This window comes from Mustelus asterias, chromosome 13 (genome assembly GCF_964213995.1).
Source record: "Mustelus asterias chromosome 13, sMusAst1.hap1.1, whole genome shotgun sequence".
Classification (NCBI taxonomy): Eukaryota; Metazoa; Chordata; class Chondrichthyes; order Carcharhiniformes; family Triakidae; genus Mustelus; species Mustelus asterias.
The window spans coordinates 81,048,677-81,071,447 of record NC_135813.1 but is presented as its reverse complement, the minus strand read 5'-3'; the positions used below and the strand labels follow the sequence as shown (position 1 = coordinate 81,071,447).

At 42.3% G+C, this 22,771-nt stretch overlaps 1 protein-coding gene across 13 annotated transcripts in view; it reads right to left on the bottom strand.

The window, feature by feature from the left end:
* The window catches only part of mphosph9 (M-phase phosphoprotein 9), a 112,825-nt gene that overhangs the window by 57,151 nt on the left and 32,903 nt on the right, over positions 1 to 22,771 (bottom strand). For 9 of the 13 annotated variants that reach the window (XM_078227116.1, XM_078227113.1, XM_078227115.1 and 6 more), the window contains 4 exons: positions 15,017 to 15,129; positions 10,198 to 10,323; positions 5,866 to 6,353; positions 5,372 to 5,530 (listed from right to left, as the gene is read on the bottom strand). In XM_078227116.1, coding sequence (XP_078083242.1) covers positions 5,372 to 5,530; positions 5,866 to 6,353; positions 10,198 to 10,323; positions 15,017 to 15,129 — 886 coding nt within the window. The remainder of the gene's footprint in view (positions 1 to 5,371; positions 5,531 to 5,865; positions 6,354 to 10,197; positions 10,324 to 15,016; positions 15,130 to 22,771) is intronic. The other 4 variants (XM_078227121.1, XM_078227120.1, XM_078227119.1 and 1 more) reach the window with 1 other exon arrangement.

Sequence of the window (22,771 nt, the reverse complement as noted above, 5' to 3'; positions counted from 1 at the left end):
CTTGTTACAATTGGCCTAAGTTGGGGTAAGCCATTCTTATGCATCATGCCTTTGTCTGGAAAACTAGACTTGTTCAACCCTGCTGTGAAGGGCTGGGTCCAATATGTGGAATGCATGCATTACTTTTTTTTGGGCAAACGACATTATGGCAGATGAAAAACAATGGGTAATTCTCCCGTGGCACTTCCGTATTTGTTGTCATTTGAAGTTTAACTCTCCCTGAGGCGTCGGAAACTAAAACTTTTAAGAATGGACTGAACTAGTTAGAGAATACTACAACCCCAAGCCACCTCTAATTCTGAGACGTTATCATTTTCACTCAGCATTACAAGAGCCAGGTGAATCTGTTCCGGGTTTCTTAACTAGATTAAGTCGACTGGAGGAATAATGCGAATTTGGTTTAACCCTTAATGAGATGCTAAGAGACTATTTGATATGCGGGATTAATAACATAATTATTCAAAAATGCCTATTAGCTGAAGCTCAATTGGACTTCAAACAGGTGCTACAGCTGGCCTGATCATTGGAAAATGATCAGGCCAGCTGCAAGTGGAGCATATGAGTTGCAAAGTATCCCAACGGAAGTGGACACCCATGCTAGTTCAACTTGAGTGCGGAGACCACCTCTTGAGTGCAGGAGATTGCGTAGCCTCATTCAGGATGCATCCAGATACATGTAACTCCAGATTTGTCCACAACTCAGCCCCAAATCAAAGCCGAACTTTGACCAGTCACAAGTCCCTTCAGAATCCTTCCTGGTAGTGCATTGTAATTATTGCGAGTACGCAGAGTTAAAACAGCAAAGGAGTCCTACATGATCTAGAAAAACAACTTGTAGGCTGGTATAAATTGGTTGCGAGAGATCCACCTCGATTGGCTCAACTTCTTTCAGCTAGAGAATGATCACCTTCGTGAAGTCCTGCTTAAATACCATGAGGTTTTCCATGAAGGTCTAGGGGCTATAAAAAGAAGCCAAGGCAACCTTGCATGTTGGCCAGGAAGCAATTCCGCAATTTTGCAAGGCCCATCCAGTACCATTTGCCTTGCAGGAAAATGTTGAAGCAGAAATCCAAAGACTGGAGCATGAAAGGATCATCCAACCAGTCCAATTGTGGAATGAGCAGCACTAGTCGTTACAATTTTGAAGCCAGATGGATCAGTCCGCCTTTGTGGGAATTTTAAACAAACGGTAAACCGTTTCTTGCAGCTGGATAAATACCAAATCCCTCGGATCAAGGATTTATACTCAAAGTTGGTAGCAGAATTCTCGTTTTCGAAACTTGATATGAGTCACGCTTACTTACAATAACAGCTCGACAAAAAATTCCAGAGATATTCAACAATTCATACACATAAGGGCCTTTACCAAGAAACCAGACTGCCATTTGGGTTACCATCAGCCTGCTCAATTTTCCAGCAAATGATGCAGAACATTTTACAAGGTCTGCCTCAAGTTGCTACCTATCTGGATGACATCCTTATAACAGGAAAAACAAATAAGGAACGCATAAGGAACCTTGAGGAAGTTCTAAGTCAGTTTTCCAAGGCAGGCATATGCCTTAGAAGGGAAAAATGTGTATTGTAGACCCCCAAGTGATCTATCCGGGCTAGAGAGCAGACAAGACTGGTCTACACCCCTTGGAGGACAAAGTGCGGGTGATCAAAGGCGCCAAGGATCCAACATCCATTCAGGAGTTAAGAACATTTTAGGAGTTGGTAACCTAATACGAGAAATTTATACCCAATCTTGCCTCCATCCTGACCCCATTACCCCAACTACTAAAAAAGGATCAGTCTTGGGAGTGGTCTTCCAGTCATTCCTTGGCTTTCAATAAAGTAAAGCAACAGCTTCCCTTGTCCAATGTTCTGGCACATTATGATCCCAGAAAGAACTATTACTGACCTATGACATATCCCCGTATTGCATCAGGGTGGTGTTGGCACAGAGGTGGCCAATCGGAGAGGAATACCCAATTGCATATGCTTCCAGGGTCTTGGCTATCGCAGAACACAAATATGCCCACATCGAAAAAGATGGATTGGCAGTGATATTTGACTACCGGAATAGCACTAGCCAAGCTGCTCATGGGCAGCCGACTCCACACTAGATTGAGCCTGATCTTTCCAAATCTGGTGGAGGGAGCATGGAAAGGCATTAAGAAGTCCAGTGCCGTGCCCACAACAACACCAGCCATGAGAGACACTTAACGGCAGGTGATAGGATATTATTAAAGAATCTTGGGAATGGCCCTGCGTGGTTTCAAGGACAGGACCAGTTTCATATGAAATCTGCATAAAGTTTATTTATTAGCGTCACAAGTAGGTTTACATTAACACTGCAATGAAGTTACTATGAAAATCCCCTAGTCGCCACACTCTGGCACCTGTTCGGGTACACTGAGGGAGAATTTAGCATGGCCAATGCACCTAACCAGCACTTCTTTCGGACTGTGGGAGGAAACCAGAGCACCTGGAGGAAACCCACGCAGACAGTGACCCAAACCGGGAATCGAACCGGGTCTCTGGCGCTGTGAGGCAGCAGTACTAACCACTGTGCGATGCCATTCTGAGAAAACACCTCGACCATTTGAGAGCCTTAAATTCTCGGGCTGTTCAGGAACCAACGGTGCCTACACTCTCTAGAATTTAGAAGAACGAAAGATCTAATTGAGGTATACAAGATGATAAAAATACTAACAAAGTAGACGTGGAGTGGCTGCTTCCTCTTGTGGGGCAATCTAGAACAAGAGGTCGTAGTTTTAGGATAAGGGACAGCAGATTTGAAACAGAGATGAAGAGAAACTACTTCTCTCAAAGGGTTATAAATCTGTGGAAGTCACTACCCAGAGTGCAGTGGATGCTAGGACGTTAAGTAAATTTGAGGAAATAAGATAGATTTTTAATTAGTAATGGGTTAAAAGGTTATGGAGAACGGGTAGGAAAGTGGAGTTGAGGTCAAGACAAGATCAGTCATGATCATATTGAAAGGCAGAGGACACTGAATTGCCTACTCCTGCTCCTGGTTCGTATGTTCTTGAACATACTTAATGGCCCAGACTCTACAGCCTTCCAAAGAATTCCATAGATTCACTACCCTCAGGAGAAGAAATTTCTCTTCATCTCTATCTTAAATGGGTGACCCCTTTCTCTGAGATTATGCCCTCTCCCACAAGGGGAAATAACCTCCCAGCATCTACCCTGTTTAGCCCCTGAGGATCCTACATGCCTAAATAAGGTCACCTCTCATTCGTAGAAATTCCAATGAGTATAAAGCTCAAACTACACAACCACTCATAAGAAATTAATTCCATACCTGGGATCAACCTAGTAAACCTTTGCCGGAATGCCTCCGATGCCAGTATCTTTCCTTAGATAAGGGGATCAAAACTGTTCTTTAATAAAGGGTATCATTCCATTAGCATCTGAAGTTAACATCTTCAATGCAGGCGAGGAGAAAATTGGAACAAAATATATACAATGCTCATCTTGAATTTTTAGCTGCATTTGCCATCATCTTGTCAACGTTTTTAAGTTTCCATCAGTTTATTTGTTCCAAGATTGGAGACTCCAAAATTCAGTGGAGTTTGTCTCAGCTAACAGTGAAATCAGATTTTGTCATTTGATCCAGTCTTTAGTGGATTCTGTAACTCTCTTCATACCACAGTGACCTAGACCTACCTACACCCTCCAGCAATTTCATCACTTCACTGACAAAATTCAAATTCCGTTGATTCATAGCACAAAAATTTGAAGGTGCCCCATGACACATTATTTGATGACTTGATGGTTTGCTGAAACAACTATATGATGACATCAACAAGTTCCCTCCCATCATCAGACTCACCATGGACTACTCTCTGGAATCGGTTGCATTCTTGGACACATGCATCTCCATCAAGGACGGTCACCTCAGCACTCCACTGTACCGCAAGCCCATGGATAACTTCACGATGCTCCGCTTCTCCAGCTTCCACCCTAAACACGTTAAAGAAGCCATCCCCTACGGACATGTCCTCCGTATACACAGGATCTGCTCAGATGAGGAGGATCGCAACAGACACCTACAGACGCTGAAAGACGCCCTCATAAGAACAGGATATGGTGCTCGACTCACTGATCGACAGTTCCGAAACACCATAGCGAAAAACCGCACCGACCTCCTCAGAAGACAAACACAGGACACGGCAGACAGAGTACGCGTTGTCGTCCAGTACTTCCCCGGAGCGGAGAAGCTACGACGTCTTCTCCAGAGCCTCCAACATGTTGTCGATGAAGACGAACATCTCGCCAAGGCCATCCCCACATGCCTTCAAACAACCGCACAACCTCAAACAGACCATCGTCCGCAGCAAACTACCCAGCCTTCAGGAGAACAGTGACCACGACACCACACAACCCTGCCACAGCAACCTCTGCAAGACATGCCGTATCATCGACACGGATGCCATCATCTCATGTGAGAACACCATCCACCAGGTACACGGTACATACACTTGCAACTCGGCCAACATTGTCTACCTGATATGCTGCAGGAAAGGATGTCCCAAGGCATGGTACATTGGGGAGACCATGCAGATGCTACGACAACAGATGAATGAACACCGCTCAACAATCACCAGGCAGGAGTGTTCTCTTCCTGTCGGGGAACACTTCAGCAGTCACGGGCATTCAGCCTCTGATCTTCAGGTAAGCGTTCTCCAAGGCGGCCTTCACGACACACGACAATGCAGAATTGCTGAGCAGAGACTGAGAGCCAAGTTCCACACACGGGGACGACCTCAACCGGGATCTTGGGTTCATGTCACACTATCTGTAACCCCCACGACTTGCCTGAGCTTGCAAAATCTCACTAACTGTCCTGGCTGGAGACAATACACATCTCTTTAACCTGTGCTTAACCCTCTCTCCATTCACATTGTCTGTACCTTTAAGACTTGCTTACCTGTAAAGACTCACATTCCAACCATTATTGTGTAAATCTATATATGACCTGTTTGTGAACACAACTCCTCACTCACCTGAAGAAGGAGCAACACTCCGAAAGCTTGTGCCACCAAATAAACCTGTTGGACTTTAACCTGGTGTTGTGAAACTTGTTACTATACTATTTGGGCACATTGGCATCCTGCGCTGAACAAGTTCAAACGTACACACTTATAGGGGCATTAATACTCTTCTTTCAAGCATGCATGATCTTTATAATTTGCATGTAGTACAATAATTTTTTTTACAATCTTCAGTTAAAAAAATCTATAATTTGGTTATGCATTTGAATGAAAAATTAAATGAAAGAACAGCAAGTGAGGTAAAGGAAATTAAATATATTTGACCACTTTAAATGCATGTTTTTATTGAAAACGGGAAAAATCACCTTTTTAAAAGATTCTTGTTGAGTTTCTCTGCTTCAAATATTGTAGAAGATCCATTTAAGGTTTCCAACTTTTCCTTAAGGCTGTTTATTTCTGCCTCATAGTAAGCTCTAATGTCAGCTACGTGACGCGCATGTTTCTCACGTAAATTTAGACGAGCTCTAGAAATTAAATTTCATTTAAAATTCTAAATTTAGGTTTACAATGCAAGTTGGATTGACGGTACATTATCACATATAGTATTTGTAATATCCGTTTAGGCAAACATCATCTAGAAAATTTAAAATTCTGTACATTTGCACTGAGCTATGAAGCTGAAATCCAGATTCAGCTCCTATCGAAAATACCCAGCATCATGGCAGGCACACAAAATGCTCTTAAACATCAAAAGCTACGTAAAAAGTTGCAAGGTTTTTATATCTCTGAACAGATTCTCAACAATATAAAAATAATGTTTCTTAAATTTTGAAATATTTTCTGACAAGATGTTACTTACATCGATAACATGATAGGATCTTCAAGAGATGATGTAGATACATGATGGTCCAATGATCCATGTACAGTATTTGTAATTCCTAATGGCCCAATACAGGATACAGATGGCTGACCCAATGTGGAACTGTTGCTCTCCCCTTGATCATGCAATGAGCTTGCATTCCTTGTTGGCTTTAAGATTTTAGAGTCTGGACTGTCCATAACAGAGGATGGCAGAGAGGCAAGTTGGAGATTCCAGTTTTGCAATAGTGACGAGTTTTTCTGTGGGGAACATCTGGAAGTTCTGATCAATCCTGGTCCTGGAGAAGTATCGACACGTGAATCTGATTTGGGTTCAGAATAGCTTTGGATGGCTACACCCACAATGGAGTCTGGGCTGACTGAAGACCGAGTGTCAGATTCTGAAACTGCTACTGGTGTACTGAAATTATAACATGGCGAAAATACCGCAGATGGCTTCATATGAAGAGTGGGATCTAGCGTTAAAACCTTATTTAGACAGAAATATTGAAAGATAAATTAGATCTCTATCAAAAATCAAAACAAATACTGTTCTAAAAAGTACATTTCAACTATTCTTTTGTTGAAAATATAGAATATATTGCCCCGTTGCTGGTAAAAGATCCATGTGGCTCTGATATGTTGATACATTAGTTTGCACATTTATTAGCAACATGCATTAACTCATAGTAGCGACAATATGGAATAGACTAACACATGGAATGATGGTGTATAGCTAAAGATAGCTGGTATATTTGCTGTAAAACCCAATGCAATTTTATGTACCTCAAAAACACTATTACCTTGCACTTATGCCAGCAAGAGAGATGATTTAAATAGTTGACAAAGCTGCTGTTAGCCTGTCATCCCACTAAACTAATCCATTATCTACATCCCAGCAGAAGTCCAAACCTTTGCATGACTAAGTAGACTTATGTGCATACAGACAGTTAAAGTACTGCTGCACAAACACAAAAAAAGGGGGGCAGGTATAATGACCTCAGATAAATAAGCACAAGTCATACAGACCTAAAGATGCCAAATGCTGACCTGAGCCAAGTTAGCCAGCAACAGAGGGCACTAAACTGGCCTCAGTCTTCCCAGGCTTAGAAGAAGGAAAAAGAAAATGGAAATGATGCAAACACTAACTCATGCGATAGAAAGAATAGTACCAGAATTGGGCAGTGCAATGACTCATTTCACATGAAAGAAAACTCAGCAGAGGAAATTATCCGAGTGGTATTATCGCCAGACTATTAATCCAGAAACTCAGCTAATGTTCTGGGGACCTGGGTTCGAACCTGCCATGGCATATGGTGGGATTTGAATTCAATACAAAAATCAGGGATTAAGAATCTACTGATGACCGTGAAACCATTGGTGATTGTCGTAAAAACCCATTTGGTTCACTAATGTCCTTTAGAGAAGAAAATCCTTTACCTGGTCTGGCCAACACATGACACCAGAATCACAGCAATGTGGTTAACTCTCAAATGCCCTCTGGCAAGCCACTCAGCTATATCACCACCACCTTTTCAAGAGCAACTAGGGATGGGCAATAAATGCTGGCCAGCCAGTGACACACATGTCCCACGAATGAATAGAAAAGTGGCACAGTAGGTTTCCCTATGGTCGTAGGTCCAAATCCTGCCCAGTAAGGATCCTATCTAAAATACACTTGGACAGTCCTAATCAAATTCATCTTGGTTTACAGCACCAAAGTGTCCGAAACAGCAATCTCATTCAGACAGGCAACGGTAGGCTGGTGTTAAGAAATTGATAAATATCACACTGGGGTGCACTTCTGATTTGGGGTAGAAGTCATGACAGATATTGCTTGGCTTTGCAACAGGCTGCATGGTGTGAGCTTGATTATCAACACTGGGTACCTGAAATAGAAGATATTAAAATCCTCAACAATAACATCCCCCATCTTGACAACCAGAAATCAACCAACTAGCTGCTTTCTGATGGGGCCTCCATCATTTCGTGAGAAAGAGTGAGACCCCACCTATAGGTGACAGCCCAATATCACGATTTCTTCACTTCACAACTGCATGTGACTATTCCCTCTGAATGATCAGGAGTGCAAGCCCAGCTGAGTTATCTCCTTTCTAGCCTGGTGATACTTACGTTAACTGCGAGGCCCACAAAGTGGCAGCACGGTGGTACAGTGATTAGCACTGCTGTCTCACAGTGCCAGGGACCCGGGTTCGATTCCCGGCTTGGTCACTGTGTGTGGGGTTTGCACATTCTCCTCGTGTCTACGCGGGTTTCCTCCGGGTGCTCCGGTTTCCTCCCACAGTCCAAAAATGTGCAGGTTAGGTGAATTGGCCGTGCTAAATTCTCCCTCAGTGTACCCGAACAGGCACCGGAGTGTGGCGACTAGGGGATTTTCACAGTAGCTTCATTGCAGTGTGAATGTAAGCCTACTTGTGACTAACAAATAAACTTTAACTTTAAGCGAAATGATCAACTACCTCAGCACAAGTTAGAAGTTAATCTCGGGATCTTTGGTATATTATATTCAGAATTATAACACAAGATGGAGAATCCACTAAGCTTAAAATGGGGTGATTAAGCATTTTGTCCAAATTTTAACAAAGCAAATGTGCAATTTAAGTGAAATTTAATATTTCCAAAAAGCAACAATAAATATCAGATTGGGAAAATGGATTTATTTTAAATGAAGACTTGGTGGTATTAAGGTCACTTTTTGTAGCGTTTTTTTACATTCAGTTCACACTTCACCCTTGCTGCCAGTAAAACATGCATTCATTCACATCTTCATTGCCACCAAGTTTAACTTCTCAAATGCTCTCCATGTCATCCTCCCGAATTTCACTGTTCTTAAGCTCAAGCTATTTGGAAAACTCAACCATAAAGTCTTAGAGGTTTACAGCAAGGAAAAAGGCCCTTCAGCCCAACTTGTCCATGCTGCCCAGTTTTTACCACTAAGCGAGTTCCAATTGCCCACATTTGGCTCATATCCCTCTATACCAATCTTACCCACGTAACTGTCTAAATGTTTTTTAAACGACAAAATTGTACCTGCCTCTACTACTACCTCTGGCAGCTCGTTCCAGGCACTCACCACCCTGTGTGTGAAAAAATTGCCCTTCTGGACCCTTTTGTATCTCTCCCCTTAAACCTATGCCCCCTAGTTTTAGACTCCCCTACCTTTGGGAAAAGATGTTGACTATCTAGCTGATCTATGCCCCTCATTATTTTATAGATCTCTATAAGATCACCCCTCAGTCTCCCAGACTCCGGGGAAAAAACTCCCAGTCTATCCAGCTTCTCCTTATAACCCAAACCATCAAGTCCAGGTAGCATCCTAGTAAATCTTTTCTGCACTCTTTCTAATTTAATAAAATCCTTTCTATAATAGGGTGACCAGAACTGTACATAATATTCCAAGTGTGGCCTTACCAATGTCTTGTACAACTTCAACAAGACATCTTAATTCCTGTATCCAATGTTCTGAGCAATGAAACCAAGCATGCCGAATGCCTTCTTCTCCACCCTAACCACCTGTGACTCCACTTTCAAGGAGCTATGAACCTGTACCCCTAGATCTCTTTGTTCTATAACTCTGCCCAACGCCCTGCCATTTACTGAGTAAGTCCCGCCCTGATTCAATCGACCAAAATGCATCACCTCGCATTTATCTAAATTAAACTCCATCTGCCATTGGTGGCCCACTGGCCACCAATCTTGGTGTCATTAGCAAACTAACCATGCGTCCTAAATTCTCATCCAGATCATTAATATAAATAACAATGGACCCAGCGCCAATTCCTGTGGCACACCGCTGGTCACTGGCCTCCAGATTGAAAAACAACCCTCTGTCTTCTATCATCAAGCCAATTTTGTATCCAATTGGACACCTTGGATCCTGTGAGATTGAACCTACGCCTTGCGAAAGTCCATGTAGTCCACTGATGTCAATTCCAGTGAAGGGTAGTCCTCACCCCAACCCTGCCAACCTCCAATGATTTTAGAAATCTTTTCCTGATCTACAGATCTGCCAGCAGCAGCCCCACCACAATCAGATCTGCATGCCATCTCATGCCTTCCATTCTTCTGTTTCTGAGCTATTGTACACCCACCACTGCTCGAGAGCTTTTAATGATATTGGCCTATTCTTAATCCCATCCACTTTGCTACTCTTAACCCTCATTCGAAGCTCCAGAATCTAGTTCTCGGGTATACCTCAATTCTTGTAACTCATGTTTGCTAATCAGTCAGGACACCACCAACTCCCAAAGGGCTTTGCCAAAATGTTGCTATGTTGACAGCACTATACAAGTGAATGCTGGAACTGTCTTACCTGTGGGGGAGACTGATGAAGTGGAGGGGAACTCAATTGCCAGGCAGGGACACTCTGTTTTTCCTTCTGCTTCACACAATAAATTTCCTTCAGTGAAGGGACCTGCCATTGGGAGCCTGTTGGAAGCTAAAGATAAATTTTGATTTATTTTCATAATTGTGACACGGTCCTGCTCTGCTAGCTTGTAAGAATGTTTTACGATGTTAATGGTCAATCTATTTCAGCATCATTCCAGTTTAGTTTTTATATTATAGCAAAAGTGGAGAAAAGTGAAAATTGTAATCTTATCTTAATGTATGCACAACAAGCTCACAAAATGAAATGGCAGAAATTGACAAACATCCAAGTTGTGAGAAAAGTTCATACATTGATAAGAGACCAGTTGCCAAGACACCATACACTGTAGGAAATGATAAAGATATGTTCTATGCACTCAGTTTAAAAATAAGTTTGGAGAACAAAAGCAAAGACGGAAAAGATTAGAAAGTGAGTAAACAGCTAAAAATGCAGCTTGTGCTAAAAATGCACTACATATTATGCAAACACAGGCCAAATGTGTATTATAGTATTAGAATAGAACTTCCAAGGCAGAGTACTTAGGCTGCATGAGTGGCATGGATGGCAGGAGCTGGTTGCTCCACACCTTAGAAATACAGGATGTGTGGTCTCTTGGTTTTTTCACACTCCCAATCATTCTGAAGCCCATTTCCATGTAGGCAGCCCACTCACATCATACTGATCACTCCAGGCCTGGGAGCCAGGTTACATTAGTTGCATCTCACACTGTCATTCAACATAACACTGTAGAACAGTAATATAAAGTTTTATTACCGCTCTTAGTCAAAATCATAAAGTGCAGAAGAGGCCCTTTGGCCCATCGAGACACGCGAGAAACACTTTACCTCCCACCTAATCCCATTTACCAGCACTTGACCCATAGCCCTGAATGTTATGACGTGCCGAATGCTCATCCATTTTTAAACGATGCGAGACAACCAGCCTCTATCACCCTCCCTGGCAGCGCATCCCAGACCGTCACCACGTTCAGGGTAAAAAAGTTTTTCCTAACATCCCCCCTAAACCTCCTGCACCTCACCTGAACCTATGTCCCTCGTGACTGACACTTCAATATGGCGAACAGCTGCTCGTTTTCCACTCTGTCCATGCCCCTGATAATCTTGTACACCTCAATCAGGTCACCCCTCAGTCTTCTCTGTTCCAACAAAAACAACCCAAGTCTATCCAAACTCTCTTCATAAATGTTCTATCCCAGGCAACATCCTGATGAATCTCCTCTGCACCTCTTCCAGTGCTTTCACGTCCTTCCTATAATGTGACGACCAGAATTGCACGCAGTACTCTAGCTGAGGCCTCACCAAAGTCCTATACAACTCCAACATGACTTCCCTGCTTTTGTAATCTATGCCTCGATTGATAAAGGCTAGTGTCCCAAATGCCTTTTTCACCACCCTACTAACATGCCCTTCCGCTTTCAGAGATCCATGGACAAACACGCCAAGGTCCCTTTGTTCCTCAGAATTTCCTAATGTCATGCCGTTCATTGAATATTTCCTTGTCAAATTATTCCTTCCAAAGTGTATGCTTCACACTTTTCAGGGTTAAATTCCATCTGCCACTTATCTGTCCATTTGACCATTCTGTCTATATTAGAAGAAATAAGATATAACTCTTGGGGCAAAAGGGATCAAGGGATATGGGAGGAGTGGGGGGGGGGAAATCAGGATACTGAATTCGATGATCAGCCATGATCAAAATGAATGGCGGAGCAGACTCGAAGGGCCGAATGGCCTACTCCTGCTTCTAGTTTCTCTGTTTGTATATCTTCTTGTCGCCCAAGACACTCGGCCTCACTGTTATCCACCCAGCCAATCTCTGTGTCATCCGCAAATTTACTAATCCTACCCCCTACATAGTCATCTATATCTTTTATATAATAAGCCTGTTATTATAAAACTACTCCATGCATGAAATCAAGAGCCATGGTATAGTGGCCAGGTTAAAAACTCTTAGTTGTGATGATTACCATGGAGTGAATTCTAATTTTTGAAGTTTATATTGCCAATTATCTTCTATCACTCCTAGCTGACTGATACCTACTCGTGCACTATGATGGGGAATTTGCAAATTAAGATGTTAAGACTTCACGATTTCCAATAATCACTGAATGATACAGCATAGAAGGAAGCCAGTCAATCCATCAACTGTGCCAGCTCACTGAAAAAGATTCCAATTAGTCCCATTTGCCTATCTTTCCCCACATATTGCTGGCAAATTTCCCTCAAGTGTTTTTCAAAGTTTCTGTTGAATTGACTCCCACCACCATTTCAAGCAGTGATTTCTACAGCATAATTGTTTTTTCTCATTTCAACTATGGGTTTGTCAATTACGATGAATCCACATCCTATAGTTACTGATTTTTCTGTCATTGAAAACATTTTCTCCTTTACTCTAATAAAATCCTGCATGATTTTGAACATCTCTATCATGTCCCCATAATCTTTTCTGCTCCAAGGAAAAGAATCCCAGAATTTCTAGTCTTTCCATCTCCTCCTGAGGTCCCCATCATCAATGATGCCAGTCTTTAGACCTCTTCAATTTTCCCCATGTGATATCAGGAAACAACAGAAGGCATTGGATGCAGCAAAGGATACAGGCCCTCTGACAACATCCCAACAATAATTACTTCAGCACCACTGGTCCCTAGCCAAATTATTCCAGTACAGTTACAACATTGGCATTTACCCAACAATGTAGAAAATGACCAGGAATGCACGTCTACATAAAGCAGGACAAATCCAACCAAGTAATTATTGCTCCATCAATTATCAGCAAGGAAGGTGTTATCAACATTGCTACCAAGGGCACTTACTCAGCAACAGCCTACTCATGATGCTCAGTTTGAGTTCCGCCAGGGCTACCCTGCTCCTGACCTCATCATTGCCTTGGTCCAAACATGGACAGAAGAACTGGATAAGGAGACCTAGTAAAGTTAAAGTCAATGGAAATAAAAGATGGTTGCAGCTATTGGAGGCCAATCATTTCAGCCCAGGATGTTGTTTCAGTGTAGTCTCCTAAACCCAAACATATTCAGCTGCTTCATCAATGACCCCTTCCATCATAAGGCCAGAAGTGGGGATGTTCACTGATGATTGTGTTCAGTACCATTTGCAACTCATCAGATATGAACTAGTCTATGCCCACATGCAACATGACTAGGACAACATTCAGGCTTGTGCTGATAATTAGCAAGTAACATTTACACCACACAACTGCTGGGCAATGAGAATCCAATCACGTCCTAGTGACACACCAGACATTACCAGCACTGAATTTCCATCATCTACAGCCAGGGGCTACCACTAATCAGAAACTGAACTGGAACAGCCATATAAATACTGTGGCTACAAGAGCAGGTCAGAAAATAGTAATTCTGCAGTGAGTAAGTCACTTCCTGATTCCCCAAATCATGTCCACCATCTACAAAACACAAGGAGTCTGTTGGAATACTCTCCACTTGGCTGGATGACTGCAACTCCAACAACACTGAAGAAGCCCAAAAGCATCCAGGATAAAGCAGTCTGTTTGATTGTCAGCCCATTCACCATCTTAAACATTTCAAAGCTTTTATCACTGGCACACACAGTGGCAGCAGTGTGTACAATCTACAAGTGTATTGCGGAGTTTTCCTTGCAACCCTCTAACATCTAAAGGAACATGGACAGCAACTGCAAGGAAATACCACCATCTGCAAGTTCCCTCCAAGTCACACACATGGTGCCAAGTCAGGATGCTGTTCCTTCACTGGTGATGGATCAAAATCCTGGAACTCTCTTTCTAACAGCACAATGGGTCCACCTGCGTAACATGGAGTTCAAGAGGTGATCACTGCCTTCTCAAGGGAAATTAGGGATGGGTAATGAATTGCTGACCTTGCCCACAAAGCTCACATCCCAAGAAGGAATTTTTGAAGATAACTGAAGTCTCACATTCCTCATAAGAGTTACTGAGCAAAATGCATCACACCTCAATGTTCCTTATTTTTTAGGTAAAACTGGTGCTGTGAATCAAAACTGACAGAAAAAAGCAGTTTAATGTAAAAAAATAATTACATCTTTAACATAAAGCCCATCCCAAAACACTATGCCAATGTAAGACTGGTCAATGTAAGTCGTACTCGGAGCTGCGATAAGAATGTTGTGACCCAGACACAATAATGACTTTTCTGACAATCTACCGCAACTTTAAAAAAAAACAAATAGTCCAAATCGTAAGTTGTGACAGTTGCACCACCATGTTCACCTATCATACCCAATTAACAGGAATTATCAGACACAGAAAATAATTAAGTCAGATGCAGCAAAATATAATCATGACAGAACAGGATGGAGTATAATCTGCTTTCTTTACTCTATATCTGATTCAACACTTCAATTGTTATCCATTCTCATTTCTACTGGCCTTGCCCCAATAATATAACAGATCCTATGCTCACTCTTTGTTTTTCCACTTCAATTCCACTCAAGAACAGCCACTGTTTATGCTCACAAGGAAGAAAAGGAAAAATTAGTTTGATTATATAATGCCTGGAAAGCTGGGCATATTGATGCATTTCCACTTCAAAATATACATGTATGCAGTGAGGATTCAAGGCATACAAGAAGATAAGTTGTGAAGAAAACACACAACTGGGAAAATCAACAGTTTTACATATGCTTGCTTTTCCTGAGGTACAAAGACCTCCCATTTCAAATAACTGAACAATATTTGACCGATTAATAAAGCCTTTTTTTTTACATACCTGACATCTGTCAACAGTTTTGGTGGGAAAAAATATGTCAGCAGGGTCAGTCTCCTTGTTCTTTGGTAAAGGGTAGTACAGCTCCCCTTCATCCCGCCTCCAATAAGATAGTCCTAAAGGAAAACAAATTTAATATGAACACAGGGATAATGAGGTACAGCACACAAATTGACCATTCAAGCCAGTGTTAATGCTCCACATGAGTCTCCTCCCAATCTACTTCATCTCACCAGCATATCCTCCTATTCCCTTTTCTTTCATATTTATGCAGCTTCCCCTGAAATGCATCAATGCTATTCACCTCAACCACTCTATGTAGTGGTATGTTCCATACCCTAGTCTTGCTCTGGCTAAAGTGGTTTCTCCTGAATTCCCTGTAAGAGAACCAGTGGATGTGATTTATTTAGATTTCCAAAAGACCTTTGACAAGGTGCCGCGTACGAGACTGTTAAATAAGTTAAGAGCCCACGATGTTATGGGTAAGATCCTGGAATGGATAGAGGATTGGCTGACTGGCAGAAGGCAGGGAGTGGGGAGAAAGGGGTCTTTTTCAGGATGGCAGCCAGTGACTAGTGGTGTGCCTCAGGGGTCGGTGCTGGGACCACAACATTTTATAATATACATCAACAATTTGGAAGAAGGAACTGAAGGCACTGTTGCTAAGTTTGCAGATGATACAAAGATATGTAGAGGGACAGGTAGTGTTGAGGAAGCAGGAGGGCTGCAGAAGGACTTGGACAGGTTAGGAGAGTGGGCAAAGAAGTGGCAGATGGAGTATTGTGAACAATTTTGGGCCCCATATCTAAGGAAGGATGTGCTGGCCTTGGAAAAGATCCAGAGGAGGTTCACAGGAATGATCCCTGGAATGAAGAGCTTGTTGTATGAGGAATGGTTGAGGACTCTGGGTCTCTACTAGTTGAAGTTTAGAAGGATGAGGGGTACTGCGACACCTGGACAGAATGGACATGGAGAGGATGTTTCCACTCGCAGGAAAAACTAAAACCAGAGGGCACAACCTCAGGCTAAAGGGACGATCCTTTAAAACAGAGATGAGGAATAATTTTTTCAGCCAGAGGGTGGTGAATCTGTAAAACTCTTTGCCGCAGAAAGCTGTGGAGGCCAGGTCATTGAGTGTTTTTAAGACAGAGATAGATAGATTCTTGATTAATAAGGGGATCAGGGGTTATGGGGAAAAGGCAGGAAAATGGAGATGAGAAAAATATCAGCCATGATTGAATGGAGGAGCAGACTTGATGGACTGAGTGGCCTAATTCTGCTCCTATGTCTTACGGAGTTATTAGTGACCATCTTATATTTATGGCCACGAACACATCCTCTTCTCACACGCACACACACACACACACACACACGTGCGCGCACACGCACGCACGCACACGCACCTTCTGTTTTATGATCCTATCAAATTACTTCATAATTTTGAACATCGCTATTGGGCCACTCTTAAGCTTTCTCTTTGAGAGAAAAGAGCCTTAGCCTGTTCACCCTTTCCTAATAATTATAACCTCTTGGTTCTGGCATTATCCTTGCAATTTCCCTCCCCCATGAAAATCCTAACTGTGGACTATATGCCACGATCTGACCACGGTTCTCTTTAATGCAAGTGCTCTACATATTCAAAGAAATATTGAGCTCTATAACAATTGTTATTGATGGATATACAAGTTTATAATATACACAGGTTAAGATAATATCTGGCATCAAATAAATATAGGTATTACAACTCAAGTTATTTAGTACATCATACCATGCCAAATTAAATCAATGGCTAATGAATCTGTACTAAAAAAATGAATGGAACACAGTAGAAAAGACACTGGCGTTACGGTTAGGGTAAAAATGAAGTCAGGAAATAGCAGTGACTAATCTTACAAACATCCTTTTCCATATTAATAAAGATGGTATCTAAGCTTATTGAGGAAAGCTAGAAGAATTATGGACTCAACTATTGATCGAGTATTGTTTAAATTGCTGGTTAGTAAGTATTTCGCTTATGATTTTGCTTCTGAATGATTTTATCTGAAAATAAATCTGGATGGAAGTTAATCCTGTATCATGTCATCTGGCCGTGTAATGTTTTCCATTCTTGGAAATGGATATCTAATATTTACTCTAACTAATTTACTACAATTGACATTGTTACTTAAACCAGGGCCACACTAATATAGAATAACTGTACAATGACACAGCAGGATTTTGATTATAAATGGCAGTTTCTATTAATACATTGTCATAGAACTGATTGCACAAGTGAGCTTGAACTATACCATGCCTTTAAAGGGATGCTAGATAATCACACAAGGGAGAAGGCTGGTATGGAAACCAAATTGCTGCATAGAACAGTTGGGCTGTACGTTCCATGTAATAAGGAAGTTGTACCAGAGACGTAGAGACTTGCCAATGTGACTCTATTCAAAAGAGGGAGAAAAAGAATAACAAGGTAAACCCAGATCACCAGATTAATGGAGAAGGACCAGTGGAAATAAGAATAGTCAATAAATTGAAATGCTGAAGATGAGGATCAGAATAGAATATGGAGAACTGTTCTTACCCAATCCTGATTGGTGATGTCACAATAATGTTAAGTTGGATGCAGCAAAAGGCAGGTACCGGACCCCGAATCCAGGAAGCCCTGGACGGATGGGTCCTGGATTTGTGGATTTTGGGGGGGCTGGGCAGAATAGGATAATAATTTATTAAATCTTACAGCCAAGCTGATTTCTCTTCCCCAGGGAAGGGATGAGAGTTGGACCAGGCCACCTTCCACACTGTTATTTTCAACATGGGATAACAAAGGGGCGGCACGGGGCACAGTGGTTAGCACTGCTGCCTCACAGCACCAGGGACCTGGGTTCAATTCCCGGTTTGGGTCATTGTCTATGTGGAGTTTGCACGTTCTCCCCGTGTCTGCATGGGTTTCCTCTGGGTGCTCCGGTTTCCTCCCACAGTCCAAAGTTGTGTGGGTTAGGTGAATTAGCCATGCAAATTGCCCCTTAGTGTCACGGGGATTAGCTAGGGTAAATGCATGGGGTTATGGGGGATAGAGCCTGGGTGGGATTGTGGTCAGTGCAGACTCGATGGGCCGAATGGCCTCCTTCTGCACTGCAGGATTCTATGATTTTAAAGGCCTGATCCAAATAGTGCCAGAACCTAGATGTGACGGCAGCAATGCTGACAGGGACTTGCAAGGTGGAACACAGTCTTCGGGTCCTTCAGAATTTTGGGACACCAGATAAGGAGTCCAGTGCCTGTTTATGTTATTTTTTCAAGCGGATGAATCCTGATGAGTGAATGCAACTCTCAGACTTCTAGTATGGATTATTTACTTTCTCAAAGTTGGAATGATTTGACCAGTAAAGTCACAGATTATTAGCAATCATTCAATGTATATTTAGCAATTATAGGGGATACAACTGAACATATGGAAAATGTTGCAGAACTTGACAGGTATCAGTCAGAAAATGAAAGCTGTGAAAAAGATATTGAAAGAATTCGGCCAGCATATTCTGCTTTTTGATAATTAGCAGGACATGGAAGGCTAAATATATTCACTAAAAATAAAAGTAAGAGTTTATTGAAATGATAGTTATTCCTCATATTATACAGATAATTTTACAGGAATAGGAGAAAAGTTGACAAGCAAGATGTTAACAGCAAGAATGAGTTAGTTGAGAGGGAGGAGCCATGACGCAAAGAATCAGGAATGGTATAAAATCATAGCAGAAGATCCCAGAAGTTGACCATGATGGTTTGGGCCCGTTTCAATAAGAGAAACATGACCCTGCACAAAGAAGAATATATAACAAGCCAAGGAAGACCAAGGAATCTTTGGATGCACAATATCAAAGAATGACTTATCTCAAAAAGAGATGGAGAAGATTGAAGCAACAATGGCGTGAATTCATTCAGTCTCATTGCTAATGAGCTAACAGATGGGAAATTAGTAGAGGAAGGTGGTAGTAGGCGAGTTTCTAGAGCTTATTATATGGGTTAAAATGAATATTCACTTTGAAAGTTGTACGGGTAATTAAGGTCAGCTAATTTATGAAAGACAAGTTGCGTCTGACAAAGTGAGAGTTCTTTGAGAAAATAACTGTACTAATTAAGAAAATGCAGTGCATGTTATGTACATTGATTCTCAAAAGGCGTTTCAGAAGATGCTGTGTAGAAGATTGGTTAATGGAAATTAAAGCATATTATAGTAACAGAAATATAGCAACATAAACCAAGTTGGTTCAAAAACAGAAAACAGATGGTAGTGGTTTGTAAAAGTGTTGGATTGAAGAGATACAAGTAGCTGTGTCCCCAGGAGTCAGTACTGGGATCATTACACATCTCGACATACATAATCTGGACTTAGACTTGCATCAGAATTTGCAGAATACATTCAAATAAAAGACCTGGTTTACAGTGGAGAGGGTATGTTTACGACATGATCCTGGACTAGATGTTTTGTACAATCCAGTTAGAGACCAATGACGTTTTGTTTAACATCAACAAAGTTTGAGATCCAACACACTTGCTAAGAGAATAAAGCCACAAGGGATTCCACTGGTTTTGAAATAAACTTTGGTAGACAAGATCAGAAGGATAAAACAATTTACAATGTCGCTCATTAATATTAAGGGTTAAAATGAAGTACCTGTGAATTAAGAGGCAAATTGCAGTCAAACATCAAACTGCACAATAAATGGCAGATGCAGTCAAGACAGATTCTACAAATTTCTCAACTCACGAAATGTTAGAAAAGACTGAGTCAATGTTCAGGAAGATTTCACTTTGGAATTCTCTCCAAAAGTCACGCCAACTCACAAGGCCTCAACAATGGCCCAAATCACAGTTTCAATCTCGCCTCCCAAGGCTCTGTTCCTCTGGATTCCCAAATCTGCACTCCAGCATCAACTTACTGGATGAGTGCAGCTCCAGCAACACTCGAGAAGCAGCTTGATACCATCCAGGACATAGCAACTCACTTTAGGGTGGCATGGTAACACAGTGGTTAGCACTGCTGCCTCACAGCACCAGGGACCTGGGTTCAATTCCGTCCTCGGGTGACTGTGTGGAGTTTGCATATTCTCCCCGTGTCTGTGTGGGTTTCCCCCGATGCTCCGGTTTCCTCCCACACTCCAAAGATGTGCGGGTTAGGTGGATTGGCCATGTTAAATTGGCTTTTAGTGTCAGGGGGATTAGCAGGGTAATTAGGTAGGGTTATGGGGATAGGGCCTGGGTGAGATTGTTGTCAGTGCAGGCTCGATGGGCTGAATGGACCTTCTTCTACACTGTAGGGATTCTATGATTGACACCCACTCAACATTCTCTCTCTCCACCACCACTGTACCTGTACAGTGGCAGTAGTGTGTACAATGTACAAGATGCATTGCAACAACTCACCAAGATTCCTTCAACAGCACCTCACAAACACATGGCCTCTACCAGCAAGACGTGGGCAGCAGATGCACCACCATTTACAATTTCTCCTCCAAGACACACACCATCCTGACTTGAAACTATAATCGTCATTCCTTCACTCTGAGTCAAAATCCTGAACTCTCTTCCAAACAGCACTGTGGGTACACCACATGGACTGCAGCAGATCAAGGAGCTGGCTCATCACCACATTTGCAAGGGCCATTAGGGATTGGGAATAAATGCTGTCCTAGCTAACTACATCCACATCCTCAAGGGCCATTAGGATGAGGAATAAATGCTGGCTTAGCCAATTACACCCACATGCTGTGAAATAGATTTTAAAACAACTTCAGTTCTTCGGCCATACCGAGCAGAACACTGCTGCCCCAAAGGGTTGTCTGCACCCCAACAGCCTGGAGTCATCAATCTTCTGATGCTTTCTTGGATCTTCAGGGCTTCTCCCAAGGCCCCATTACTTAAATGATACCAACCGCAGCCCTTTTTCTGGTTGGAATCTCTTTCTTAACTCCTCTCTTTCTTTCCTTCTTGTTAACCCTGTCTGGCACTCCTCTGTTGGGATCCCTCCCTATCCCCTCAGCCCGTTCAGGGCTCTTCTCAATTTATGGTGCCCAGCTACTGGGTCACATGATCCGATTTTCACACCATTCCTTTTTCCCCAACCAGGAGCGCAGGGAATGTTAACGTTGTGCTGCACATGTAGCCCATTCCTGGACTGCGCATGCAGGGAAACTCCTGAGGTCTATCGGGACTTGGAGTTTCTGACTTTTGGCCAATGAGAAATTAAGTTGGATCTCGTAACAGACTTGAGGGCGACAATAAACAGATGACAGAATTGGCAGATAGATGCCAATTAGAATTCGATAGAGAGAAATGTGAAGCGATACATTTTGGGAGATAAATAAGAAGCACATAAAGCAAATGCCAAACTTTAACAAACAGCAAAAGCATTTAAAGGGTCAGAACCATAATTTTTTTAAAGGTTAGTGTACAAGCTAATGTTAGATCTAAACAAATAATTGGTTAGGCTAGTTGTACCAAATGTTGGAACGAACGAACGCACGCGCACACACACTCTCTCTCTCTCTCGAGGTAGTGGTGCTCCCATGTGTCTGCTGCCTTGTCCTTCTAGATGGTAATGGTTGTGGGGTTGCAAGGTGCTGTCTAAGGAACCTTGGTGAATTCCTGCAGTGCATCTTCCAGATGGTACACACTGCTGCCACTGTGCGTCAGTGGGATGGATCTTCGTGGATGGGGTGCCAATCAAGCAGGCTGCTTTGTCTGGATAGTGTCAAGGGTCATGCTAGACCGATTCCAATGCTGTTTAAATCCCTAGGACCAATGGTGACTGCTGATAAAATAAAAACTTATAAAATAAAGCCTTGATTTTGCTGGCCAGTATAAACAAGCTTTTTTCCGACCACTCCACGACTCGTACATTTGTCAATCTGAACAGAAATTTTGCTTGGTAATGATTTCCAATTGAAACAAAAAAAACCCAAACACCAGTGAAAATCGATGAACTCAGGTCCTCCTGATCACTCCACTATCGAAAAACAAAAGAGGGCGGGCATGGACAGTTTAAATACATATATATACATCAAATATTAGACGCGATAACAGTAGAAATTAAGTCGATCGCTTCAGGACAACAACGGACGACGACTAAGATGCAACTTAGGATCTACCTCATCAGATTCATCATCAGGATAAACACGCAGGACACCCCAAGCAAGATTAACTTTTTGTATCCCGGCTACTTATGGTTTGCCCCACCAGACGTGGGGAATTGTGAGGATAGGGTGTTATGGGTGCATCCTAATAGGAGTATAATGTTTGGGTGTAACAACCAGCGGCTGATATACAAAAATCCAAATGGCAGTTCAGCTGAATGTTATGAGTGTCACCGTAACAGGGGATTGGTGGGGATTTTCAAATAATGGGTGTCCCAAAATTGGATGTCTGGCTAATAGCCCAGAAAAAGAATTAGAACTAAGGCAGCAGTGCCCCGGGACACTCACAGAAGGGAATTTTGCCCCGTATGAAATAAGGAAGGGGCTGAAGTCAACCCCAAATCATTCCACTCTATTTGTCCTGAAGCCAGCCCGGATCACAGAACAGATTGATACTAAAACACACAGGGAAAGCCTTATATGACAACATACACCATGAATTGATACCTGTGGTGGTGGATATAGCTGGGACCCAACTGCCAGAGTGGTACTCTCCCCAATTTGAGACTATACCTCCACCTGACTCACAGACTGTTAAGACGAAAGATAGGAATGGACGAAAGACAGGAAAGATCCA